The sequence below is a fragment of the Mustela nivalis genome (genome assembly GCF_964662115.1).
Source record: "Mustela nivalis genome assembly, chromosome: 14".
NCBI classification, from domain to species: Eukaryota; Metazoa; Chordata; class Mammalia; order Carnivora; family Mustelidae; genus Mustela; species Mustela nivalis.
Genome location: NC_139033.1, coordinates 13664956 through 13690493, shown reverse-complemented (window position 1 = coordinate 13690493; position 25538 = coordinate 13664956). Strand labels below are relative to the sequence as shown.

The 25538-nt window shown below is 48.8% G+C and overlaps 2 protein-coding genes across 8 annotated transcripts; one reads left to right on the top strand and one right to left on the bottom strand.

Annotated features, from left to right (window-relative positions):
• Positions 1–16: 16 nt before the first annotated feature.
• EIF2B1 (eukaryotic translation initiation factor 2B subunit alpha) lies at positions 17–17885 on the top strand. 7 transcript variants are annotated; one of them, XM_082698550.1, is made up of 10 exons: positions 17–133; positions 1352–1453; positions 2638–2774; positions 2868–2984; positions 4775–4887; positions 5399–5467; positions 6657–6732; positions 7986–8111; positions 8876–9088; positions 17662–17885. In XM_082698550.1, the coding sequence occupies exons 1-9, from the start codon at positions 121–123 to the stop codon at positions 9038–9040; spliced, it is 918 nt and encodes a 305-aa protein (XP_082554676.1). In that variant the 5' UTR covers positions 17–120; the 3' UTR covers positions 9041–9088; positions 17662–17885. The 7 variants fall into 7 exon arrangements, with proteins under 7 accessions (XP_082554676.1, XP_082554675.1, XP_082554671.1 ...); XM_082698549.1 differs by lacking the exon at positions 17662–17885 and adding an exon at positions 13538–15615; XM_082698545.1 differs by lacking the exon at positions 17662–17885 and adding an exon at positions 9580–9963.
• On the bottom strand, positions 10064–24761 carry DDX55 (DEAD-box helicase 55). The gene is made up of 14 exons (XM_082698406.1): positions 24574–24761; positions 21637–21687; positions 21457–21543; positions 20537–20628; positions 20396–20458; positions 17698–17847; positions 16869–17058; positions 15484–15566; positions 14599–14730; positions 13589–13681; positions 12431–12545; positions 11801–11969; positions 10994–11286; positions 10064–10770 (listed from the first exon to the last, which is right to left on the bottom strand). Exons 1-14 carry the CDS (start codon positions 24679–24681, stop codon positions 10594–10596), a joined length of 1803 nt encoding a protein of 600 aa, XP_082554532.1. The 5' UTR covers positions 24682–24761; the 3' UTR covers positions 10064–10593.
• Positions 24762–25538: the final 777 nt, after the last annotated feature.

The following is a 25538-nucleotide window of genomic DNA, read 5'->3' as shown; positions in this document are numbered from 1 at the left end:
AGTGTGGAGTCGCGCGGCGTGCTGTCAGTCTCTGTAGCGGAGAACTCCTGCGGTCGTGGGACTCTACCAGGCAGCGCGGGCTTTCCGGGTCCCCTCGGGCTGCGCGATCCGGAGGGCACAATGGACAGCAATGGTGAGTCGGGACGGGACGTGGCCTGTTGGGCCTAAAGCAGAGCCGCACGGGGGTCCATCCAGAAGTCATTTTCCAAGCTTGGGCTGCTGGACGGGATGTGCCGCTTCTAGTAGCGACTCGGTCCCTTTCGCGGTCCCTGTAAGATGGGTCCCGAGAGTATTCCCAGATCTTCCTCCTCCCAGCGCTTTCCAGGGCCCTCCTCCAAAAAAGGGAGACTTAGACGAGGTGTGCAGGTTTCGGCAGTCGTGATTTCCTCATATGTAAAGTATGAGTAAGATTCCCCGCCTTACTGGATCTGGTACTCGAATTTTTTTAAAAAGACGTATTTGATGTGCTCATCTAATATGGTTATCAGGGTGTTTTATTAAGTGAAACACAAGGACAAACTGACATATCATTTAAAAAATACGGAGGGATGGAGCTTTGCATGTACATGTACATATGTAAGTAGGTGAACAGGCTAGAATTGGCACGGACTCTCTGGACAGGTGGAGGGAAAATTGGTACAGTGGTTGACTCTGGGATTCTCCCAGGACTTGTAGTCAAGGATAAGAGGGAGGATGACCTTCCACTGTCACATGGTGGTGCTTAAATTTTATGCGTTTTGTGCACAGATAGTTTTTTCAAAAATGAGAAACACATCTGGTAAATCCTAAATAAAGTCCAGTCATCTCTATTCCCATCAACATTTATAGTGCCTCTGAAACCAAACACCCTAAAAAGAAAGTATTTTTTTTTATTTTATTTATTTATTTGAGAGACAGAGATCACAAGTAGGCAGAGAGGCAGGCAGAGGGAGAGAGGAAGAAGCAGACTCCCCGAGGAGCAGAGAGCCCGATGTGGGGCTCGATCCCAGGACTCCGGGATCATGACCTGAGCCGAAGGCAGCGGCTTAACCCACTGAGCCACCCAGGCGCCCCAAAGAAAGTATTTTAAAAATTAGTTTGCTTCTGGGGCACCTGGGTGGCTCAGTCTGTTCAACATCTGCATTTGGCTCAGATCATAATCTCAGGGTCCTGGGATCAAGTCCTGCATCGGGCGCCCCACTCAGCAGGAGTCTGCTTCTTCCTCTGTATGTGTGCCCTCTCTATCTCTCCCTCTCAAATAAATAAATAAAATCTTAAATAAAATTAGTTTATTTCTTAAGTCATTGAAAAGCTCTCCGGTCTTACAACCTGCTAAATGAATTTGATGAATCACTTTTTTCTCCCTCCCCAGAGTTAATTGACTACTTTAAGTCTCAGATGAAAGAAGATCCTGACATGGCCTCAGCAGTAGCTGCCATCCGGACTTTGCTGGAGTTCTTGAAGAGAGATGAAGGTGAAGAGGGTCATATTCCAACACTCCTCTAGGAACTGGCAGAAGTGTAGAAAATTGGGGCGCCTGGGTGTCTCAGTCAGCTAAGTGTCCAGCTTCCGCTCAGGTCATGATCCCAGGATCCTAGGAGTCTGCGTCTCCCTCTCCCTCTGCCCCTTCCCACTGCTTGTGCACTTGTGCACGCTCACTCTATCTTTCTCTGTCAAATAAATAAATAAAATATTTTAAAACAAATGTAGAAAGTGAAACTGTGTGGGGGCCTATGTAAGGTAATGCAGCTCTGTTTCAACTTCTTCATTTCAGTCTTCATTTTGACTTGGAAAGAGCCCATCAGTCATCATTAAATGGGTCCCTTTTCATAAGTGAGATACACTTTGAATCAAGAGTGTCTATGTTATATCAAATTAACCATGAAGCTTAAATTATAGCAACAGTTCAGCTTTGTGTTTATGGAGTGTCTGTCTTGTGCCAGAATTTGTGCACTTGCTAGAGTGTTCCAGAATTCTAGTATTATCGTCATCCATTGTGATCGCCTACTCTTTCAGGCATCCTAAATACAAGTTTCTTGGTAGAGCATATGTCTTTCACAAGCAAAATAACAATAATAGTTTTAATAATGCCTTCTTTAATCCAAAGGGCTGGCCTAAAGACGTGTGTCTCTAAGAGAGCCTGCAGTGTCTTCCCATCATACCTACAATAACACGCAAACACTGAGCCTTGTCTACACCGCCTCTCAGACCTCTTCTTTCACTTCTGCTTATTTCCTTCCACGCCGTCCCTCACTAAACTGTGCTTCAGTCTGGTGGCCTCTCTGTCATGTAAAGTTCATTCCCATCTCAGGTCTCTGAGTTGTTATAGTGTGCACCTGTACCTTTCCTACTGGATCTTTACCGGGCTGGATCCTTTATGACTCGGGTTTCAGTTTAAATGGCCTCCACTCCAGAGGCCACTCCTATTAGCCCCACGTTTCTCATCATTCTGCTGCTTTCTGTCCTCATTCAGTCTGTAACTTGTGTATTTCTTTGCTTGTTTACTGTCTGCCTCTTCCTCGAGAAGGGGAGTCCCATCAGAGCAGGGACCCTGTCTACTCACTGGCGTGTCTCTGGTCGCATAATGTATGAATCACAGATCTGCCAAGGGGCTGTGATACTAACCTGAACACCGCATTCCTCATGTGACCCGTGCAGGGGAGACAATCCAGGGCCTGCGAGCGAATCTCACCTGTGCCATAGAAACCCTGTGTGGCGTGGACTCCTCTGTGGCCGTGTCCTCCGGTGGGAAGCTCTTCCTGCGCTTCATCAGCCTGACCTCTCTAGAATATTCGGTAAGCCCCGCCCTCCTCGGGCCACCTGTCTGCTCCTGCGTGTGGCTGCAAGTATCCTCGGCTTTACCCCTCATTTTGCTCTTTTCTTCCTAGGATTACTCTAAATGTAAAAAGATCATGATTGAGCGGGGAGAAATTTTTCTCAGGAGAACATCCCTATCAAGAAATAAAATTGCAGATCTGTGCCATACTTTCATCAAAGATGGGGCGGTGAGTAGTTTTCCTCACATGTGGTAATTGGGAGCAAGGACTTTTAGACTCCTGGGGGAAAATCCCTCCTCTGCCACTTATTTGCTGTGTCGCCTTGGACCAGTTACTTAACCTCTCTGTGCTGGTTTTTCTCATCCGCTAAATCAAGGTAATAGCAGCACCTGCCCTATCAGGTTGCTGTGGGAGGAGGTACTGAGACGATCTAAGGACTCTGTACTATGCCTGGCACATAGTAAGCCCTATACAAATGCGTAGATGCTACTACAGAGGCTGGCACATCAAACAGGCTGACGGGGGCGCCAGGCTGGCTTGGTCAGAAGAGCGTGCAGCTCTTGATCTCCAGATTGTGAGTTTGAGCCCCACACTGGGTGTAGAGATTACTGAAAAACAGTAAATAAACTTTAAATAAAATAAACCAGAAGAGAAAAAAACCAATAGGACAGCATGGATGATTCTTGGTTTAATAAGGTGTTGTTATCAAAGAAGTGTTTTCATTATCGGGTATGTACTAAATCAAAATTAAATCAACACCTAACAGCTGTTGGCACTGGTTCCTACTGAGTGTCTTCTCGGTGAAGGTCAGGGCTGGCCTGGAATGCTGTCTTTCATTCCATTTCCAGTGCTGCTGCTGAGACGCAGAGCTGCCAAGGGATTCTAGGTGAAGTGAGGACAGGAGCTGCAGGTTAAGCCAGTCCCCCAGCAAAGGGGCAGTAAAACTTTTATGATGTCTCTCCACTGGCGTCCCTCTCCTGCCATCCAAGCCTCCATTGACCATAAAATTCTTTATTTGTGTTTGACTCTGAAATCTCCTCCTGTTTTATTACCCCCTTCCCAACTATTACCCCCTTCCCAACCTTTGAAGTGTGTTCTTCACAAAATGACGTAATAGATGTGAGTGGAACTTGTAGAAAAGCCAGTTGCAAACAAAGCTGCCTTGGGCCACACGGAGACAGGACTGTGACCGCCTCCTGCGCCCTGCTGTGTGTGAATGTATTAATATCCACCTGCATCAGCGCTGACTTCAGACTAAATTCAGAGCAGAGCTGCCCACGTTGGAACCTGCAGACGAACCACCTGGGGATCTTGTTCAGTGCCAGTTCTGATTCAGCAGGTCTGGGTTGGGGAGCTGAGAATCCGCATCGCTGAAGGCTCCCGGGCGATGCCCAGAAAGGAGCGAGGGTGCGCTTTGTCCATCAGTTTTGCATTATACAGACCCGCATAGTCCATTCATTAGAACAGAGCCGAAGTGAGTGTCTGCCCATTGTATCTGGCCCACAGATGGGTTGTTTACCTGAAATGGTGTTTATAAATTTAAAAAGAAGTTAGTTAGCCAACACTTCTGTCTTGGATTCTCAACAAAAAAATGAGATGATGTGGCAGTAGTAAGGACCGTATGACAACAGCTGGCGCTCTGTCTCTCCTCTTTGCTGCTGCCCTACCCGCGCCCCTGCATTTCGTCCTGCAACCTGCCTCATGCCTGTGGGCCTTGTCTTAGAACCATGTCTTTGAACTAGGAAAGCGCCCCCAAAGGAACCGAGCAGAGCCTTCAGATAGAAAGGCTTTTGTATCTCGTGAGCAACACCACATGGAGATTCCACTCCTGCATTTGGTATGGGAAGAGGTGACCCACCCCTCACAGATGGGCCATCAAGAATCTCGCTTGATTCCAGTTGATTTGTGAGAGCGCATAGAGAGAAGCCTGGGGGTACCGGGAACGGGCATGCGCGGGGCAGAGTATGGGGTGATCACTGTGAAGCTTGCCCTTTTGACAGAACTTTCTTGGTCTGCAGAGAATATTAACTCATGCCTACTCCAGAGTGGTCCTGAGAGTTTTGGAGGCAGCAGTGGTGGCCAAGAAGCGTTTCAGTGTGTACATCACAGAGTCACAGCCCGACTTATCAGGGCAAGTATCATTCTGTTTGGTTCTGGGCCCAGCGGTCATTTTAGAGAGCAAGGGAAGGATTAGAACCTGTGTAGAAAGCCCCAGAACATGCCCCCCCACTGAGCAGTGACTCAGTCTCGCCATTATGCCTTTCCTGTCCTCAAAGAAAAATCTCTGTATTGATAGTAGGCCACTGTGCAGGGCCTAGATACACGAATGGAAAATTTTTTTATCAAGGAGTAGATAATTCCCATCTCCATCCAGAAGATCATGAAAGAGAAAACTGTCTCCTTTTTTGCTGTATTTGCATCTCTTACCCAGAGTCCCCAAGAATATAGTTTTCCTGAAACACGTTTTCTTCTAAAGAACCCAAATTCTTGTTTCCTTAGTCCAGAGTCTTAGAACATGCCCCTTAGTCCCTGAATATGAACTGAGTCTCAAGCTAATGTGATTTACCATTGTCCAAATTAAGTGACTCATCATCTGCCACTATGGGACTTCTGCTCATGTTTTCAAAAATGTCATTTTCCAGTAAGAAAATGGCCAGAGCTCTCTGCCACCTCAACGTCCCTGTCACTGTGGTCCTGGATGCTGCTGTTGGGTAAGTTCCCATCTCCCCTGAACACTGTTCCTTTTCCTCACCCACTCCTGGGGTCAGATTGGAACAGGGTTTCCAGTTGGAGTCCCATTCATAGAACTGCACTGGCTCAAGTTCTGCCTCCGAATTGATGGCCGCATTAAACCAGCAAGCTCGTGAAAAGGTCTCGATGGTGTATGCAGGAGACAAGCTGTAGCGTGTTTCAGAGAATAGGAGTCATTTATGTGGCCTTAAGGTACATTTCATTTTGTTCTTTTAAAGATTTTACTTATTTGTCAGAGAGAGAGAGAGCCCAAGCAAGGGGAGGGGCAGAGGGAGAGGAAGAAGCAGGTTCCCTGCTGAGCAGGGAGCCCAGTGCAGGACTCAATCCCAGGACCCTGGGACCGTGACCTGAGCCAAAGGCAGACGCTTAACCTACTGAGCCACCCAGGGTCCCTTACGATGCGTCTTAAGAGGAAGGTGCGAAAGTCAGGCTCGAGTCAGTACATATAATCAGGGCTCCCTCCTCAGCGGAAGGCATGGGCTGTCCTCAGTGGCCCGCTGGAATTCTTTGACTTTCCCGTATGACTTCAATTCTAAAACTGAGGAAACACGTTCTGAGAATTGCCAGTGTACCTCGCAAAAGAAAACGGGACTGAAAGTCTCTTGGGGAAAAAAAGGAAAAAAAGACATAAGGCAGATAATTAAGGAAATTAGGAAAGCGTTCAAAAGAAAGCATTTTGAAGAATTCTGCTTCATTGCTCATTTTCAAAGGCAAATTGGCCTTCACCGTAGCTCAAAGATTCTTGAATTACATAACATTTTCTGCCAACTCTGGATCACGATAGGTTTTTAAATTTGTTTTGTTTGAAGTTGATCAGAAAAGAGAGCGTAGCACAGGTAGTGAGGATCAAGAGCGGGTCACGGGATTCTCACGTCTATCACTGCACCTGTGCGTGTCCGTGTGCCGGGCAGCCGTGGGAAGGGCACTCACACGGCGGTGGTGGGGGGGTTGGGGTCACAGCGCGTTTTCATGCTTGTGGTTGCAGAACTGCCAGCAGTGCCCAGGTTGTCTTGGGTTAAGTGCTCTTCTGAAAGAAGGAAGTGATGAGAGGAACTTACATTGGTGAAAATGGAATACTGGTCTTTGCAGGTGATACTGCTGCTCGTAAGAGCCAAGAAAGGAGTGTAATTTTGTTAAAAATTCCTCTAGCTATATCATGGAGAAAGTGGATCTTGTCATAGTTGGTGCTGAAGGAGTTGTTGAAAACGGAGGGATTATCAACAAGGTAAGAACGTCAGTTCCCCACGGTCCTTGCTCCAGGCAGGGAGGGGGCGCTGACCCGCATCCTAGCAACGTTACCGTTCGCTCCCCCAGCACCCCGTTAGCCTCCAGACGACACCATCCCAGCGAATTGTCTCCCAGTCCCCAGAAGCCACTGCAGTGGCCAAATCTTGGTCCTATTTCTTTGATCTATGTGAATCACAAGACTGCAGTTTATCTTCCTCAAAACATGTTTTAACTAGAATTGGGTTTGGTTGTTGGTTTTTTTTTTTTTAATTAGGCATATTTGACATCAATATAGTGTGTTAAAATTTCTCCATCCATTGCTTAACATGGAAAGATCTCGTGATCCTTTGCTGCGTGGTGAAGTGGATACAGCATAGGGTTTTCACATGTACAGTTCGGGGTTCGGTCTCACACAGCATGGCGCTCTCAAAGCCCATCTTCGTCGTAGCGGGAGTCAGTACACCATCCCCGTTTATGGCCGAGTCACGTTCCATCGCGTGCAGAGAGCACGTTTGTTTGTCCACCAACTCCTGTCCACCTGAGTCGTTTCTACGTTTCGGCTCTTGTAAATAAGGCTACTACAAACACGGGTGCAGTCATCTATTTGAGTTCCGGTTCGCAGTTCCTGCGGGTGCGAACCTGGGTGGAATTTCTGGGTCACGTGGTAATTCCGTCTAGCGTCCCAAGAACCCACCAGACTTTTCCATGGTAGCCGCACCACTGTCCATTCTCCTCAGCACTGCACAAGCATTCCAGTCTCTCTGCAGTCCTGCCGACACTTGTTATTTTGGTTTTTCAATTATAGCCATGCTGGTAGGTGTGAAGTAGTACCTCCTTGTGGGTTGACTTGTGTTTGCCTAATAACAACAATCTTAAGCATCTTTTGAGAATGTGTGTATTGGCCATTTATCTTTTTTTTTTTTTAAGATTTTTTATTTATTTGACAGATCACAAGTAGGCAGACAGGCAGGCAGAGAGAGAGAGGAGGAGGCAGGCTCCCCGCTGAGCAGAGACCGATGTGAGGCTCGATCCCAGGACCCTGGGATCACGACCTGAGCCAAAGGCAGAGGCTTAACCCACTGAGCCACCCAGGCACCCTGGCCATTTGTTTATCTTGAGAGAAATGTCGATTCTGTTGTCTTTTTAAAAAGGTCGTCTTTAATTCCAAAGCCAGATTTACATATTTTATGTTCATTCACACACTTGAATATGCTATAAGATCTCATCCTTCTGCTTTTTCTGACTCTCCAGATTGGAACCAACCAGATGGCCGTGTGCGCCAAAGCCCAGAACAAGCCTTTTTATGTTGTTGCGGAAAGTTTCAAGTTTGTACGACTCTTCCCACTAAACCAGCAGGATGTCCCAGATAAGTTTAAGGCAAGACTTTCTTTTTTGCATATTTGAAGGGGTATTTGAGTCTCAACTGAGGCCTTTGGGAAGAAGCAGTGTCGGAGTATTTCAGTGAGTTACTCCCCTCCCATCACTAGTTGCTCCCACACTTGCCATGCAGAGATCAGTGGTTGGCTGAGCTCAGACTCAGAGTCCCGTTTGTCCCCAGCACGTCCATCTCTCAGTCCCTCTCAGGTAGGAGAGGGAGCTGCAGGGACACAGGGAAAGCTGATGGTTCAGTCCAAGCTTTGGAGTCAACTCTCCAGGCTCAGCCCCCCATCGCCACCGCTCACTAACCACAAGGCCCGGGGCAGATGCCCTCGCTCTGTGCTCTGAACGTCCGTTATCGGTCAGATGAGCTGGAAGTGCATTCTGAGCCACAGGACAGTTCTGAGAAAATCCAGGAGAAAAGCTTGGCACGTGCCAGGCACATAGTAAAGCTCTCTGTAAAGACCTGAAATTGTTATCGCGAGAGGTTTGGAGCCGTGAATCCAGCATGCCAGTGAGGGGAGACACGGTTTGGGGTTTTCATTAAATCAAGGCCGTTGGCCGGGAGGCCACCAGACCGCCATCCTGACTTCCCCACTGCGCTCTGCCCTCCTCGCCAGTGTGCCACTCAGCTGGCTTCCCCCACGTGCAGGGAACACTTCAGGTAGTAGCTAGCCGCACACTGATGGCTCAGGCCGAGCCCGCACCACCTCTGAGCCCTGGGTGTGTGGGGGAAAACCAACACGTGCTTCCTGTCTCCTCAGTATAAGGCAGATACTCTGAAGACTATGCAGACCAAACAAGATCTCAAAGAGGAGCACCCATGGGTCGACTACACGTCCCCTTCCTTAATAACACTGCTGTTTACAGACCTGGGGGTGCTGACGCCCTCAGCGGTCAGCGACGAGCTCATCAAGCTGTATCTGTAACCCCCGGGCCCCTTCCTGCCGCCGCACAGCTGATGTACCTGGGGCGGGGTGAGTAGCTTCTTGACCCCTCCGTGGGACAGGCCATACTGAATTTATTTTTTCTTTAAAGATTTTATCTTTAACTAATCTCTGCCCTCAACGTGGGGCTTGAACTTAACAACCCCAAGATCAAGAGTCATATGCTCCACTGACTGAGCCAGCCAGATGCCCCCAAAACTGATTTTTTTTTTTTTTAAAGAAGACTTAAGGAATAAGGACCTAAAACCATAAGACTTGGGATTTCTTACGACCATAAGAAAATTTCTTACCCATTTCAGCCCCATCTATAATGTGTTCATGGCTTCCCTAAAACCCAACCTGAATTGTGTTTATGGTGTCTAGATACTTCCCAGTTTCCAGAAATACAAGTTATATTATTGGCTATTTAACCAATGAAGGACATACCCAAGCCTACCTCCCTTCTAACCTGTACTCCAGACTGATTTGCCAAAAGCATCGATTAAAGAGATGCAGGCCTGAAAAAGCAGGTGTTCCTACAGGCAGCCAGGCGCCCCTGTGGAAACCAACAGCCACCCAGGACACATAAGTGGTGCCTTAGGAGAAAGGCTGGAAACCCAGACTGAAGTCACATCAGACTTCCAGTAGAGACCTCAAGCCCGGGGCTGCCATCCCAACATCGGTATTGGGACAGACGGGAAGGAAACCAAGAGAACCCAAGGAAGGTAGAAACAGCATTTAGCAGGAGCAGCCTCCGTGGCCTCAGCACATACGAAGACCTTCCAGAACATCTGTAAACTGAAAGTCTGTATCTGCAGGAGATGTGAATTACCTTTAAGACATGTTTGCTCCTGAACAGCTTTTTAAAAATTGTACCTGGGGACAAATCCAGCATCTTCTCAAATAAACTACACGCAAGATTTTTCTATGGTGTTGTATCAGTATTGAGTGCTACCCCAGGCCCGGAGGTACTGGCCATCTTAGTGAAGACACTGTAGCCACATTCACACACTCAAGACATTCAAATAGAAGGCAATATTTTATTTGACACAAAGCATAATTTTTTTCCCTAGAATGACTTGCTTCCTTCCCCTAAAACTGTGGTGGGGACAATTCTTGAAAGAAGAGAAGAAAACCCCGGCAACAACAGCCCCTCCACATGGGTGTTCTGTGCAGTTCCTCAGAGAGAGAACTCAAGTCCAGGGCAAGGATACCCACAAAGGTCAGGTGGTTGGCCAAAAATCAAGTATACCTCAGTATCTTTATGTTAGAAAGTAAGTATAAAATAGGCACCAAAAAATGAGCTTTAATTTAGAGGGGACCCATCAAAATAAATACATCTATTATTTACACTCAGTCTTACCCTCTTCTGTTGGCCTTAAAGGCTGCTGTGGTTTCCATAAAGCAGTCATGAGTGTGAAGCGCGCCCTCCGTCCCCAGTGTGAACACGACTTTCCTGGATGCCAGCTGTGGATCCAGCACACAGGGAACGTGCGTGGGTGCTGTGCGGGGCCCACTTGCAGTTCTCCCTGCGCGCGAGTACGCCTGCGGCCGGGTCAGCACTCCTCTTCCGAATCAGGTATCCCCGTATCTGCTCTCGAGACTGTTCTCTTGCCGCTCGAAAACAACCCCTTCTCAAATTCTTCTTCAGTAATTTTGCCTTTCTTAAACTTTTTCAAGAGCCTCGTGTCGTTGAGAAGTTCCTCCATGTCCTCGTCTTCAATATCGGAACCCTAAATGCAGAAAGTGACAAACCACTGAACGTCTCAGGGACGTGCTCTCACAGCAACGACACGCTCTCAGATCAGCTTCCACAAACATGTCACACTCCCAGCCAACTCCCAACAAAATAAAGAAATACAAAAGCCCCACGCATTCCCTACTACAAGACACTACTTTGATAAAATTCATTCAGAATTCTCAGCTGAGTAGTCAAGTAATAAAGAAACACTGTACCTCTTCCCTCTTCCTTTTTTCATTCATTTTTTTCTTCTTCTCCTTTTTGGCCTTTTGCTTTGACCAAGCTTTATTTTTTATGAATTTTTTTCTCCCTTCATTTTCTCTTTTCTCTTTCCTTTGTTGCTCCAGTAGTTTCTGCCTCTGCTTCTCTCTAACTTTATCTTTAAATGGAATGGTGTCTGTGTTAACATCCGCAGGCATGAAATCTGGAAACTGCCTTCCTCTGAGTTCTGGCATCTTGGGCATCCTCAGCAGGGCAAATCCTCGAGCAAGACTAGCAAAATCAAGATCTAATTAAACCAAAACGTCAGAGTTAGCACACCCAAAATAGAATCATAAGCACCAACCCAAAGAAGACGGCTCTTTTCTAACCGAATGACTGAGTGGGTTCTTTTTAATTATTTTTTACCAAAAAGGAATACTCGGTAGCAAATTTGTTCTGTCTACACAAACCCTAGGGATGCTTCTTTTAAATATTTAGAAAATACTGGGGCACCTGGGTGGCTCAGTGGGTTAAAGCCTCTGCCTTCGGCTCAGGTCATGATCTCAGGGTCCTTGGATTGAGCCCCACATCGGGCTCTCTGCTTAGAAGGGAGCCTGCTTCCTCCTCTCTCTCTGCCTGCCTCTCTGCCTACTTGTGATCTCTGTCTGTCAAATAAATAAATAAAATCTTAAAAAAAAAAAATTTAGAAAATACTAACCCTGACATACACCTAACATTTTTATAAGACAAAGAAGTTTCACACCTGCACTATTTGTAAGGCTGTAGGTGTTTAAGGAGACAATTACATGAAATCACCTTACCCTTTATTCTGAAGATGAGGTTGCATTCGTGCTTCGCATAAGCCTGGACATAGGACACAAACGCTTTCATGCCCTTTTCAAACATCGCTCTGTCGGACAAGGCCATGGACTTGAGCTTTGGAAGGAGGTCTCCTGTGTTTTTCTGGAGTTTCATCTCCTGCAGGGGGCACTGCACACAGACCACATGCTCACCTCTTCTGGCTGGGATGCCCTCGCTCCCAAAACCCCATCAGAGCCAGTGCAAAACCAAAGGCAAAACAATTCATTGTAATCTTTAATCAGAGACACTGAAGCCCAAAATTCCCAAGTACTTTACTTAGTCTGATATTTTTTTAAGGAAATTTTAAAAATCAATTTTATATAAAAATCCTGATTTCTAGTTGGGGAATATCCAACACTAGGTCTGTGTCCCCAAGTACTGACACTCAGCTGGAGCTGAGCAGTGGCTGCCACCCTGAATGGGCTGGGAGCCTCCCCGCTGCCTTCAAGCCAGCCACCTCCTGCCCTTGTGTCACCACCTGGCCCCCGAGTGTGCAGACCCCTCCTCTAAGTTCCGGGCCACTGGCTGGAAAAGAACTCTACCAAGTACCTATCACTGGGCATCCTACATGAGAAGAGAAGACCGCTTACTTTTTGGTTAATTTCAAGGAAACTGACGTAGGACTCTTCCATAGGAAGGAGGAACACGAGCGCGCTGCCACCGTGGCCGATGCGGGCTGTACGGCCACAGCGATGAACAAAGGCACTGTGAACGGGGGATGGGATGGCGATCACCATGTGAGAGTGGGCAAGCAGGGGCCCAGACTCCATGGCTCAGCCCAACCCTGCCTCTCACTAGGGTCACAGATGCAAATGCTGGCAGTTAAATATAGACCGCAAACTGGACAGGATTCTGCAAGACATTTAATGTGAACTAGGAAAGTTTACATGTATGCCTATCTGATGATACAGGTAAAACAGGTCCTAGAAGAAAACTGGGAGACAAACGTACAGAAAAGTGGCCTGTAAGCCCTCCAACAAAAAATAATGATCATTACCACGTGGGAGGTCTGTTTCCTCACATTTTCCTGTCTGGAAGGATCTATGAGGAAATTAAGTTTGTTCTGGGAGAGTAAGACTTTCATATATGGAATCATGTATTGATTTCCTTTAAGCATCTATCAGATGCTTCTGTGCAAGAACTTCAAAAAGCACATAGAGGGGCGCCTGGGTGGCTCAGTCAGTTAAGCATCTGCCTTCAACTCAGGTCATGATCCCGGGGTCCTGGGATCGAGCTCCCGTTCAGTAGGGAGTCTACTTCTCCCTCTGCCTCTGCCTGCCGCTCCCTTTGCTTATGTTATCTCTGTCTCCCGCTCTCTCTCGTCTCATTTAAAACAATAAAATCTTTTAAGAAAATTGTCACTGTTTAAAAAAAAAAGCATGTGAAAATAACAAATCGTATACTATGGCATCACTATTTTCACACGCCAGGGACGGTTCACCTATTCATCCATTTTTGCTAAGTAATTTTTTTTTTAATATTTTATTTAATTGACAGAGAGATCACAAGCAGGCGGAACAGCAGGCAGAGAGAGGGTGGTAAGCAGGCTCCCTGCTGAGCAGAGAGCCCCAGGTGGGGCTCGATCCCAGGACCCCGAAGTCATGACCTGAGCTAATGGCAGAGGCTTAACCCACTGAGCCACCCAGGTGCCCCGAAAGTAATGTTTTGATGAACATCATTATGTGTATCTTCATCAGGATTCATGGAGCCGGATTCCTGACAGAGGGTCACATTCCGTCATGCCGTACCTTGCGCTGCTGGGAGGGTCGTACTGCAAAACCCAGTTTACTTCAGGAATGTCTATTCCTCGGGCCATGACATCCGTGCACACTAAAATCCCACTAGAAAATGAGAGAACAGCATTCTGAGAGAGGGGGGCAAGCATCCTCACCATCAGTCTTTCCCGGCCTCAATGAGGCCGACGACAGGACCGCACAGGTTCTGGAACCTCTCACAGATGCAAGCAGTTAGGAATCCCATTTTGACTTTTTTTTCCTCCTAAGGATATCCAGGACTTCACAAATTCCCAACGAAAACAGGTAGGGAAGAGACTGGGAAAGGACTTTTTAAATCAGCATACTTTTCTTTAAAACAAACCAAAAACTGTAATACATCTAATCCTAGGTGTACAGTCCATTCTATCACTCTGTCTAGGAGAATGCTTTTTTTTTTTTTTTAAAGATTTTATTTATTTATTTGACAGAGAGAGGGAGATCACAAGCAGGCATAGAGGCAGGCAGAGAGGGGGAAGCAGGCTCCCCGCTGAGCAGAGAGCCCAATGCGGGGCTCGATCCCAGGACCCTGAGATCATGACCTGAGCCAAGGGCAGAGGCACTCCTAGAAGAGTGCTTTTAACAACACAGCCAGGAGGCTCTTAGAAAAGCAGAAAAATGTTGCTTCTACATGCATAATTAATTATGGCCACTGAGAGATGCGAGGTCCCAACTGTGCAGTGACCCAATGAGAACTTATGAGACTTCAATGAATTGCTCCTACCCAAATGCCCTCCACCCATTCAACAAATAGGTATCAAAACCCCTGGGCCAGGGGCTGGGCCAGATTCTCAGAGCTTGTGATCTTGCAGGGAAGTCAGCGCAGTGCAGCGTGATGGGGTCAGGCTGGGGATGGGGCGCCCCGGGACCACACAGAGCAGGTGTGATAACTGGGCAGAGGAGAAAGAGGGTTCCGGGCAGAGAACACAACCCCCATGTGAGGGCCCTGCGGAAGCACACAGTGAGCTGCAGGGCAGCTAACGCACCTCTGCAATCTGCGGAACCCCATGAAGATCTTATCACGCTTGTGTTTCATCTTCCCGTGAATGCACATGATCTGCACACCCTTCACCAGGGCCTCCAAAGCCTTTCCGTAGTATTCCACACAGGCACAGGTGCTGCGAGAGCGGACAGAGGGCTCAGAGTCACTGGCCGCCTGGGTCCCCTACTGCTGGGGACGGAGGCGGCGAGCACCAGCTGCAGTGGAGAGGACCCCATCCTCTCTGGGACAATGGCTACCAACATGAGCCACCCTAAACTCTAGATCTGAAGCCCTCCTGGAGTTCTGACAGCAGGACAGAACAGTGTTAGCCACTGGGCTGGCTGCTTCAAGGCCACTCCCAGCCACTCCCTCCCTCACCTCTACGACAGAGGCTGGGACAGCTGCACACTCATTTCCTCTGCCTCTCTGGAGGTGAGCGGCTGCCCAGTGACTCATCTTTGCCCCCTGAAATGAAAGCCTGAGTCAGCTGGGGAAGAGGAGCTTCTGAGAAAGCTTTCTGCTCTTCTGATGTGAAGAATGCCCTTCCCCCTCCCTTTTCTGTTTTCAGTGCAGAGGGGGCAGCAAGCATGACGGTGGCCATCTTCAAACCATGAAGGGACAGACATGAATAAAAGGCCAAGGACAGTCACAGAAGTACTGACCTGGACACGGGGGAGACACTACCCAATGTCAGGACCTGCCTAACCTCTGGCCTTCTTTCTACAGGAGAAAAATAACTCCTCCTGCTTAAGTCACAAAAGCTGGGTTCTCAGTTACTTGAAGCAAAAACATTCCTGAGAGAATTCCAAACCTTAGGGCTACATGCATCTGTACATTCTGGAGGTGACTGAACCCCAGATTCTCCCACCACAGCATCCAGAAGAATTACCTGAAGAAGACCAGGTGTTTTTCCTGCTTATGATTTCGAAGAAAATGTACCAACTGGTTAAATTTCTCATCTGCCTTACATACCTGCAAAGTAAAAAAGGAAATCAATTAAAAGAAAAAAAACTTATGCTAATAATCTCTTCAGCTATCTTCAGTTTCAGCCTTAAACATTAAGGAATCCGATTTCCTCCACTGACAGAACACAGTTCTGTGTTCTATCACAGAATAAATTAATCGGTCAGTGAATTAATCGGTCCACCTAGCTCTGAATGGGTATCAGCATGTGCTGCTGACAGAAGTCAGAGTCACGTAACAGAGACACACAGAGTCATCTAAAGCAATCGTCCCCAAATCCCAGTATACAGACAGGGACCACACCAGCTATATAAAGGGTAGGTTTTTGTTTGTTTGTTTTGTTTTGTTTTTAAGTAAGCTCTATGCCCAACATGGGGCTTGAACTCATGACCCCAAGATCAAGAGTTGCACGCTCTCCAGACTGAGCCAGCCAGGTACCCCTCCAGGGTAGATAGGATAGATTTAAATGCAGATTCTTGGGCAAAGCACACTAACTCAGTAGGTCTAGGATTCAAACCAAGAATCCATACTATTTCAGAGCCCCCAGGAGATTCTGATACATCTCCATGTTCAGAAATCGCTGCTCTAAGATGAACCCAGGCTTCCAGAAAAGAATGTACAAAATTTCAAAGACCGCCACGGAGACAGACTCCAGTCCCTCCTAATTCACTCAACGGCTGCGTTCAGGCCCCTACATGAGAGACATTTAAACCCATCTGCACGTACTCCCCCTATTTTTACCAAAACCAAATTCTCAATTTGGAACTTCTTCTCACACACTCAGATCTGTCCGAACACAATCAGTGAAATGAATACAAAACAGCAGAAAGCCACAAGAGCCACAGCCAGTGTCCAGAGCTAACAGGTACTGGTGCTTACTACGTACTTCACACGAGCCTAATCTGGATTAATCCATAGTAATCAATCAATCCGCACCACAACCCATGAAGTGGGTAGTAGTGGAGCCCCTTTGTATAGGTAAGTGCATTCAATTAGTAAAGGACAAAGCCAAGATGTGTCCCTGGGCTTTGTCCGGGGCCGTCGCATTCTGGCACCCATTCAGCCAGGCACGACGCTACCTACGGACCCCTCCCTCTACCCGGGAAAGGTGGGCTCCTGACCTTTCCAGCCCAGCCCGGAAACACCAGCAATGAAGCAGCCCCGCACACACACACCCGCAACCCCGGGAGCCTATGGATGTCAACAGCGCCCTCCAGGCGGTTGCCCCAGAAGCAGTGCCACATCGCCCATGAGACCCCAGTCAGCATTCTGACCGAGCCGCGGGAATCGGCAAGGAGATCCAGTGCGCACCATGTAGTAGTTCTCCAGACGGGAAGGAGTTTTCTGAGTGCTGCTGGCCGCGACGCCCTTCTCCTTCACCGAAATCCGGACGGGGTTCCGTAGCCCTGCTCGCACCAGGCTCTCCACTTCCTGGGTCTGAGTGGCAGAGAAAAGGCCTGTTCTCCTCTGCTTTGGCAAAAACTCCAGGATGGTGTTTATGCTAAAAAAAGAGGGCTCGAGCTTAGCCCCTCGTTTATCAGCATCATCAACAAATACCACCTTATGACAGTAAACAGGTATTTAGAAGACCAGGGGAAAAGCCATCCCAGTATTTACAGTAGACATTAACCAGGGGGTGAGATTATGAGCAACTTTTCTTCTCTATCCTCTCTTCACTTTGTACTCTTTACACTCTTTATACTTTTTATACTCTCTTTATACTTTTCTTTTCTTCTTTATACTCTAAGTTTTTCCAAGTTTTCTCCAACATGAATACATAATTGTACTTTTATCACGTGGGGCAATTAAAAGAGAATGAAGATAAGACAAACAACTTTTTGGAACTAAAAACCCTGACCTATACATTTTAAGTAAGTGAATTATACAATAGATGAGTTATATCCCAACAGCTATTCAAAACACACACACACAAACTTTAAAAGAAATTATGAAAGAAAATGCATCTTAAGAAGTAGAACTGGAACTTAAACTGTGTGGTAGTACTTGAAAGATCAAACAACCTAATGATCTGAAATTCAAATGAGCCCAATAAAGGCAGTCATAAGGTGGTAAAGGAGTTTCACTTTGCTCTCCTTTCTGCCAGTATCACCCAAAGCCAAAGAAGCCCAGAGTCCAGTACCTTGCCTCAAACCCCATGTCCAGAAGTCTGTCTGCTTCATCCAACACCAGGACGTCGAGGGACCTCACACAGCTGGCCAGATCCAGGCCTTCTGCCTTCCTCCGGAACATGTCCTCCAGGCGGCCTGGAGTGGCCACAATGATGTTCCCACTTTGAAAACACAATAAACATTTACCACACTCTCTGGACCTTGGGAGTATCTGTGATTCCAAATACTAAGTTTTATAATGCCCCATGGTCACCCAGGTCATCTAAGTTCCCACCAAAGGGAAAGACAGCCATGAGTGAGGCGACAGGGCTCAGGGCAGAAAAGTGAGGGCCATGAGGAAAACAGACAGGTTCCAGGCCAAGACCCAGGGTGGTGTGGGCACACGCGGGGCCCACTGGCCACATCTGGCCTGCACCTGCTTCTGTGCCGTCTTACTGACCATGCACAGCTTGTATTGTCTCTAGCAGCTTTCACGCCCCAACAGTGGAGCCGAACACCTGTGACAAACCACGCGGTCCACCTAATATATTTATCATCTGTTCCGTTACAGAAAAGGTTGGCTGACCCCTGACCTACAACAAGTTATTCAGCCACGTTAGGCCCAAAGTAACTCAACTACAAAATGAAAGTGTGAATAGAATTAGAGAGAATTTTATGTTAAAGATCACAGCTGCAGGGACTGCCTGGGTGGCTCAGTGGGTTAAGCCTCTGCCATTGGCTCAGGTCATGATCTCAGGGTCCTGGGATTGAGTCCCGCATCAGGCTCTCTGCTAGGCAGGGAGCCTGCTTCCCTCTCTCTCTCTACTTGTGATCTCTCTGTCAAATAAATAAAATCATTAAAAAAAAAAAAAAAATCACAGCCACAGATGAAAGGACAAATACGGTCCCTCCACGCTGGCTGCCCTGCAAAAAGTTGGTTTTTTGTTTGTTTTTTTTTTTTTTTTAGAAGAAACTTTTGTTAAAGATTTTATTTATTTGACAGAGCAGAGCAAGAGAGAGAGAAAGAGCAAAAACAGGGAGCAGCAGGAGAGAGAGAAGCAGACTCCCCACTGAGCAGGGAGCCCGATGGTGGGGCTTGATCCCAGAACCATGGGATCATGACCTGAACTGAAGGCAGATGCTTAACTGACTGAGCCACCCAGATGCCCCTTCAATTTTAAGCAAGCTCTACACCCAAAGTGGGATTCAAACTCACAAGCCCACCCAAGTCAAGAGTTGCATGCTCCACTGACTGAGCCAGCCAGGTCTTCCAAGTGTTTTGTTTTTGTTTTTTAATGTGAATTACATGCCAACGGTTTAAAAAGTGTAGAGCTCACACATAAAAATTTGGAATTCCATGTTCTTTTTAAAAAATTCACTATCTGGCAATACTGAGCCCAGAATCCTCAAGGCAACCAACCAGCTAGAGAGGAGTGTTTGAGCAGTTCCTACCCAACCCCACCCCAGCCCTTTCACACACTGATGTTAGCCTCTGACCCCTACACAACTTTGTGACCCCAGCTGAAAGGCACTGCAGAGGATAGCTGGTACACGGCAAATGCTAATAGAAGCAGTTCTCTTTATTAAGTTTCTCGAACAAACTAGCCACAAAACCCATCACTATTCGTAATAAACCTTATTCATGGTGCAGCTGAAAAAATCCCACAGGGCTGATGGCCAGCATGCGGTCAAACATCCGCCTGTTTTTTAAACACCTGTGTGTGCTCGGCACCGTGTGAGGCCCTAAAGATGCAACGCTGTGGGACAGACAGCACACCGACCGCTGGGCCTGCCTAGGGACCCAGGGAACCTGACCCACGCAGTGCTCTAGAGGAAAGCTGGGTCTGTGCAGCAGCAGAGGTGTTGAGAAGGCAGCGGCAGTGGAGAATGGTGGCCTGGCAAGCCCTGTACGAACATTAGGATCCTTCCTAAGGGCAGTAAAGAGCCAGTAGAGTTTTCAATGAGTGATATGATCAGGCTGGCACTCTGAAAAGGCCACCTGGGTTGCTCTTTGGAGAGTAGATTGTAAGAAGGCAAAGCAGAAACACACAGGAGAGAACGCTACGGCGGGAGCCCAGGAGAGACAGGCTGGTCCAGATCAGAGCGGGAGAGGGGGCAAAGGGGAAAATCGAAGGGCTCGAGATGTGTGCTCTGGAGAGAACATGTGAATGAGCCGGTGATGGTTAACGAGGGGCGGGGACGGAAGGGACAGTGGAGCATCGAGGTCAAGTACTTCAGGAGAAGCACATGGGTAGACAGGGGACTGTGAAACCCCAGACAACATGAAGATTTGGGAATAAAAAGCACCCCTCACAGACATGTCTGCAATAGCCAGGAGATACCCGGGAAATGCCAGGCAGACAAGTAGCTACCTGCAGGGCTGGGACTCAGCGTGAGGTCAGGGACCACCAGGAGTGAGATAAGACCACTTAGAGAGCCCCGAGTGAGAAAAGCAAGGGCTCTAAATTCTGTATAGTCAGCCTGGCAAGAGGTAGGGCCACCCCGACTCCCTTCTCCTCTGCAGGGTGAGACTCACTGAAGGCGAAATGCTCATCAGGGCCTTATTCCCCAGGAAAGAGCCAGCAGGCAAAAAGGGAATGTGGCCTGGAGAATACAACTTTTTGGGGAGAGGGCATCGCCGAAGGGAATGCTCCCCATGAGGCCGAGACCAGGTATCGCTTCCTCTTGGGTTCAGTGCCAAAAACAAGGAGCAGAAGCAAGCAAACTTACCCTTGCTCCTTAAACTTTGCAACATCTTCTCCAGGATTCCTGCCTCCGATCCAGAGAATCTGGCTAAAACAAGCAACAGGTCTTGAGCAGGTCAGGCAAAGGAACAGCCCATAGCTACCAGGGGAGCCGTGTCCGACTCACCTGAACTGCGGGAAGTGCTTCGTGAAATGCGCCAGGACTTCATCTATCTGAATAGCCAGCTCCCGCGTGGGTGTGATGACGAGCGCCCCGACCTGCCCGAGTGCGGGGAAAGGAGCCAGTGAGCAGAGCGGGCTCACAGAGCTGAACACCTACGCCAGAACCGTGCAGCTCACAGAGCCGAGTGCCCCGGGGAACAGGATTCTGGGCTTCCACGGCTTCCTCTGTCCCAGGGCTTATCAGTCACTGCTCTAGGTCCCAGCCAGGTCTCACTATGGACAAACACGGGCTTCACAAACACTGAAATGCATCCCCACTGGGGGAAATGCAGGGTCAGGTTCCGGGGAGCCTCTGGTCATGTTTTGTCAATCAATCAATACGGAAGCTGGTTTTTATATGCGCTTCTGTTTAAAGACACCTTGAATAATACAGAGTTGATTTATCAATACTGACTTCGCTGCAGGTCGCGCTATAGCTCATGCCTGGATGTATCCCACACGCTTACGCTTTCCGAAAGGGCTATCCCAGCCTTCTGGCGCTCAGGAACACTAGCCAGTGCTTCAGCTCTACTCCTGAGACCGTTTTAAACGCTGAAATCCCCAGCAAGAATCACAGCGGTAAACAGAAGGAAGGCTGTTTATTACAGTCTGAGAGCTACGCAGGAAGGCAGAGCGTTGCCCTGTTCAGACTCGGCTGGGAACGAGCACAGCAGGTGACCCGAGTCTTTGCTGCTCTGCACAAAGCCATGAATGAGGGAGGAAACAGAATTATTGATCTGGAGAGCCACAGATAAATATCAACAGGCAGGCAGGTTCAGAAACAGAGGGTATCTGCAGGTAATGAGGACAGATTTTTTTTTCAATCTTTTGACCAGCTTTTTTGAACTGTGACCTCTACAACGACTAAGTAAAAATACACCTCACCTGATACTTTTTTAGCTTCTCTTCCCTTCTCAGAAGAATTTCCAGGATGGGGATGACAAAAGCGAGTGTTTTGCCACTACCTGTGACCTGCCAAGATGGAGATAATTTGGTTTGCTTTTCCTCACAGTTCATTCTGGAGGGAAAACAGGAGGACAAGCTGCATTTCGATGAGGTACTCACCGCCTCTGCAGCAACATCTTTGTTTTTCATGAACAGAGGGATGGTTGCAGACTAGAGAAAGAGATGCAAAGCCCCCGTTAGAGAATGCCAGGCTCCATGGAGGTCGCCCAAAGCCCACGGAACACAGTGGGTGGCCTGGGTCACAATGGGTCCCCCCTACACACACACACACACACAATGCAGACCCTGAGTAGAGTCACCACAAAGCACCCCAGGGGGTTGGCTCAGAGGCAACACAGCAGAACATAGGCGCGGTGTCTGTACAGACAGTGTGGAGGGAACAGTGAGCTGAGCTGGGATTCCAGAGTCCTAAATACTAGCCCTGCCTCATGTCCTTTTCCTCTCTGGACCAGGAAGGGTTTGAAGACACTGAGGTTTGGAGTATCTACCAGCTCTCATATCAAAAAATAATGATTCCAGGGGCACCTGGGTGGCTCAGTCGGTTAAGCGACTGCCTTCAGCTCAGGTTATGATCCCAGGGTCCTGGGATCAAGCCCCGCACTGGGCCCCCTGCTCAGCGGGGAGCCTGCTTCTCCCTCTCCTTCTACACTGCTCCCCCTGCTTGTACTCTCCTGCTCTCTGTCAAATAAATAAATAAATGAAATATTAAAAAAAAAAAGACACAACGATTCCAATAAACCCTCTCATTTTAAACACCACAGGGTACCTCCAGGTCTTGCAAAAAGCAGACTCAGGTCTCAGCTTTGAGGTCATCCCCTCCAAGACCCCACTCCTGGTCCTCAGAGCCTGAGCTCACCCATCACAGCACATAGAGCACTTTTTTTTTTTTTTGAAGATTTTATTTATTTGGGGCGCCTGGGTGGCTCAGTGGGTTAAAGCCTCTGCCTTTGGCTCAGGTCATGATCCCGGGATCCTGGGATCGAGCCCCACAGAGATTTCGTTTCCTCCTCTCTCTCTGCCTACTTGTGATCTCTCTTCCTCTGTCATCTAAATAAATAAAATCTTGAAAAAAAAAAAAAAAGTAAAAAGAAAAACATAAAATGAATTTTACTACTGTGTTTTATTTAACCCAGGAGACCCAGACTAAGGTCACTATAACAGGTAATATTTTAAAAATTAATTAATGAGATATGTTCCACTCCTTTTTTTAATCCTGAGTCTCCAAAATCCATTGTACCTTCTACAGGTGGAGCACATCTCAACTTGGCCTCGCCATATTTCAAGTGTTCAAGAGCCTCATGTGTCTACCGACTCCCACAGTGGACGGCATGGCCCCTGATTACCAACAGCTGACGTCAGTGACTGGGTCTCCCGGCACTACAGGCCCAAAGCAGGGTTCGAAGTACCCCCAACTGTCATCTCCTGCTTCCTCCTCCTCTTTCCTGAGGGTCTCATGGACGTCTCAACTCAGTAATTCTTGAATTTCCCTCGGAAACGTGCTACCTCTCCCTGCCTTACTCATCTCAGTAATGGGTACCGCCATCTACCCAGCTGCTAAAGACAAAAACCTGACTCCCTCTAGATTCCTCTCTTTGGTAAGCCTACATCTGGCCCCCCAACAACCTGAACACTCTCTCAAACTTCCCTTCTCAGAAACCACTCTACTCCAAGTCACCACCACCTCTCACTTGACACTGGCCCCCCTGACCTCCTGCTTCTCGAAGCCCCTGAAGTCCATTCTCCACACAGCAGTCACCTCCCTTCCCTTCATCCGTTGCTTCCCATTAAGATGGCTTCCGGTTGCATTTAAATGGAATCCAGACTCCCCCCAAGGCCCTGCACAACATGGACCCTACTTTGCTCATCTCTTATACTAAGCCTGATGGCTCCAACCAAAGGCCTTTTTTGTGTTCCTCCCAGGTCACCTCTAGCCCCAAACATCTGCACTGGCATTTCTCTCTGCTGAGATATCCTGCCCCAATCACCCCCAGTCAGCTCCTCAATCATTCCGGTATCAGCTCAATGGCTGATACCTGAGGGGCCTTCCCTAACACACCACCTTAACCTCCTGTCCTGGACCTCAGTGACACTTACCAGCAACTGAAATGACCGTTTTCTACTCCTTTTTCCCTCCCTGCAGTAGAAAGTAAGGGGCGCCTGGGTGGCTCAGTGGGTTAAAGCCTCTGTCTTCCCCTCGGGCCATGATCCCAGTCCTGCTCTCTGCTCAGCAGGGAGCCTGCTTCCCCGCGCTCTCTCTCTCTGCTTGCCTCTCTGCCTACTTGTGATCTCTGTCAAATAAATAAATAAAATCTTTAAAAAAAGAAAATAAGGTCCATGCCTGGGGACCAACACTGCAAAGTCCCCAGAGCCTAGAAAACCTGATACACAGTATGTCCTCAACAAATATTTTAAAGATTTTATTTATTTATTTGACAGACAGAGATCACAAGTAGGCAGAGAGAGAGGGGGAAGCAGACTCCCTGCAGAGAGCCCGATGCGGGGCTCAATCCCAGGACCCTGGGATCATGACCTGAGCCGAAGGCAGCGGCTTTAACCCACAGAGCCACCCAGGCGCCCCACAACAAATATTTCTTGAGTAAACATATAAATGGGGCCAGAAGGCTTCACTTGGCCCGCATAGGAAGACGGCAGGTATTATTTTCTGAGCTCCCATAATGTGTCCAACACTGTCTTAGGGACGTCCCACAGCAACCCTACGAAACAGGTAAGAAGGAAACGGCGCGGAGACGTTGTCACCTGCTAGAGGGGCAGCGCTGGAACGCAGCCGGCACTTGGGCCCCGGCACTCACAGGCGCCAGGGGCGGGGGGTGATGGTCGCCGAGGAGGTCAGGGCCCTGGCGCAGGGGCGCCGCCGCCCCCCACCCGCCGGCGTCATTAACCAGGCTAGACAGACTGAAGACGCGGCAGAAGTCCCGGGGCGGGGTGGGGGCGGCCCGCTCGGAGCCTCCCTGCCCCGCCTGCCACCCCCTTCTCCGGAGCACGGAGGACCCTTCCCCGCCCGGCCGCGCCGGGTACCTGCACCGGCGTCATGTACGGGAAGCCCAGCTCCCGCAGCGCGCCCAGCACCCGCGGGTGCAGCCGCATGGGCAGCGACTCCCAGGAGCCCTCCGTCACGTGCTCCATGGCGCTCTCGGCCTCGGCCGCCACCGCCGCCACCCGGCCGCCACCGGGGCGGCGCCGGCGAGCACTTCCGCTTCCGGCCGTCCGCGGGACCGCCGGCAACCGCGCTCTAGCAGCAGAGTTCCCGAGCTCGGGGAAAGGGTCCTGCGCGAGCGGGAAGAGCTGGCCGCCGGGCAGTGAAAGTGGGCGGTGGGGACGGGGCCAGACCGGGGTCGTGCCGTCCCTCCCACGCAGCCGCCTTGGCTCGGGCGCATTCCCACCGAGAACAGGCATTTCGGCGGAGGGATTCTGCTCCGGCTCGCTGGCTTTCTGCGCTCATCAGAGGCAGGTGGCAGCACAAGACCGCGTCCTGGCCAAGGGACAGGATGGTCTGCAGTGGATAGAAATGGACCCCGCTCCCGGAGCCCCAGTCAACAAATATGCGAAATCGGGGATGGTGGGGACCTAGCGCCCGGTACACACTAAATGATGGTTTACTTCCGACAAGGTTAGAATTCCCAAATGAGAACATGATCTTCCTGTTCCTCGGTTCGCCGTCGCCTGGGGCGGGCTCATTTGTCCACGCACACATTCGTTCAGCAAGCTTTCATTCATGGCCTGCTACGTGCCAGACTCCGGACTCCGTGCGCGGCTTGCGCCGAACTTAACAGATGTCATCTGAGTGCGGCTTCCTTGCCTAATCACTAACACCGCTCAGCCTGCCTTCCCTCCCCTCCACTGCACTTACTTAATAGCGCGATCAATTACTTACTTAATACACTGATCAATTTACTTAATAGGTTATTCTTCCTCCCCTAAAAGGTAAGTCCCACGACAATGGGGATTTTTCTTTAATTTCTTTAACCCAGGGGCTACAGCTG

Coding starts and splice junctions, on each gene's coding strand:
- DDX55 (XM_082698406.1), bottom strand. CDS start 24,681: ATGGAGCACGTGACGGAGGGCTCCTGGGAGTCGCTGCCCATGCGGCTG. Junction 21,688..24,573: donor CGTACATGACGCCGGTGCAG/GTACCCGGCGCG, acceptor CTCTTTCTCTAG/TCTGCAACCATCCCTCTGTT. Junction 17,059..17,697: donor GACATGGGGTTTGAGGCAAG/GTACTGGACTCT, acceptor CTCTTTTTTTAG/CATAAACACCATCCTGGAGT.
- EIF2B1 (XM_082698550.1), top strand. Junction 1,454..2,637: donor GTTCTTGAAGAGAGATGAAG/GTGAAGAGGGTC, acceptor TGACCCGTGCAG/GGGAGACAATCCAGGGCCTG. Junction 2,985..4,774: donor CTTTCATCAAAGATGGGGCG/GTGAGTAGTTTT, acceptor CTTGGTCTGCAG/AGAATATTAACTCATGCCTA.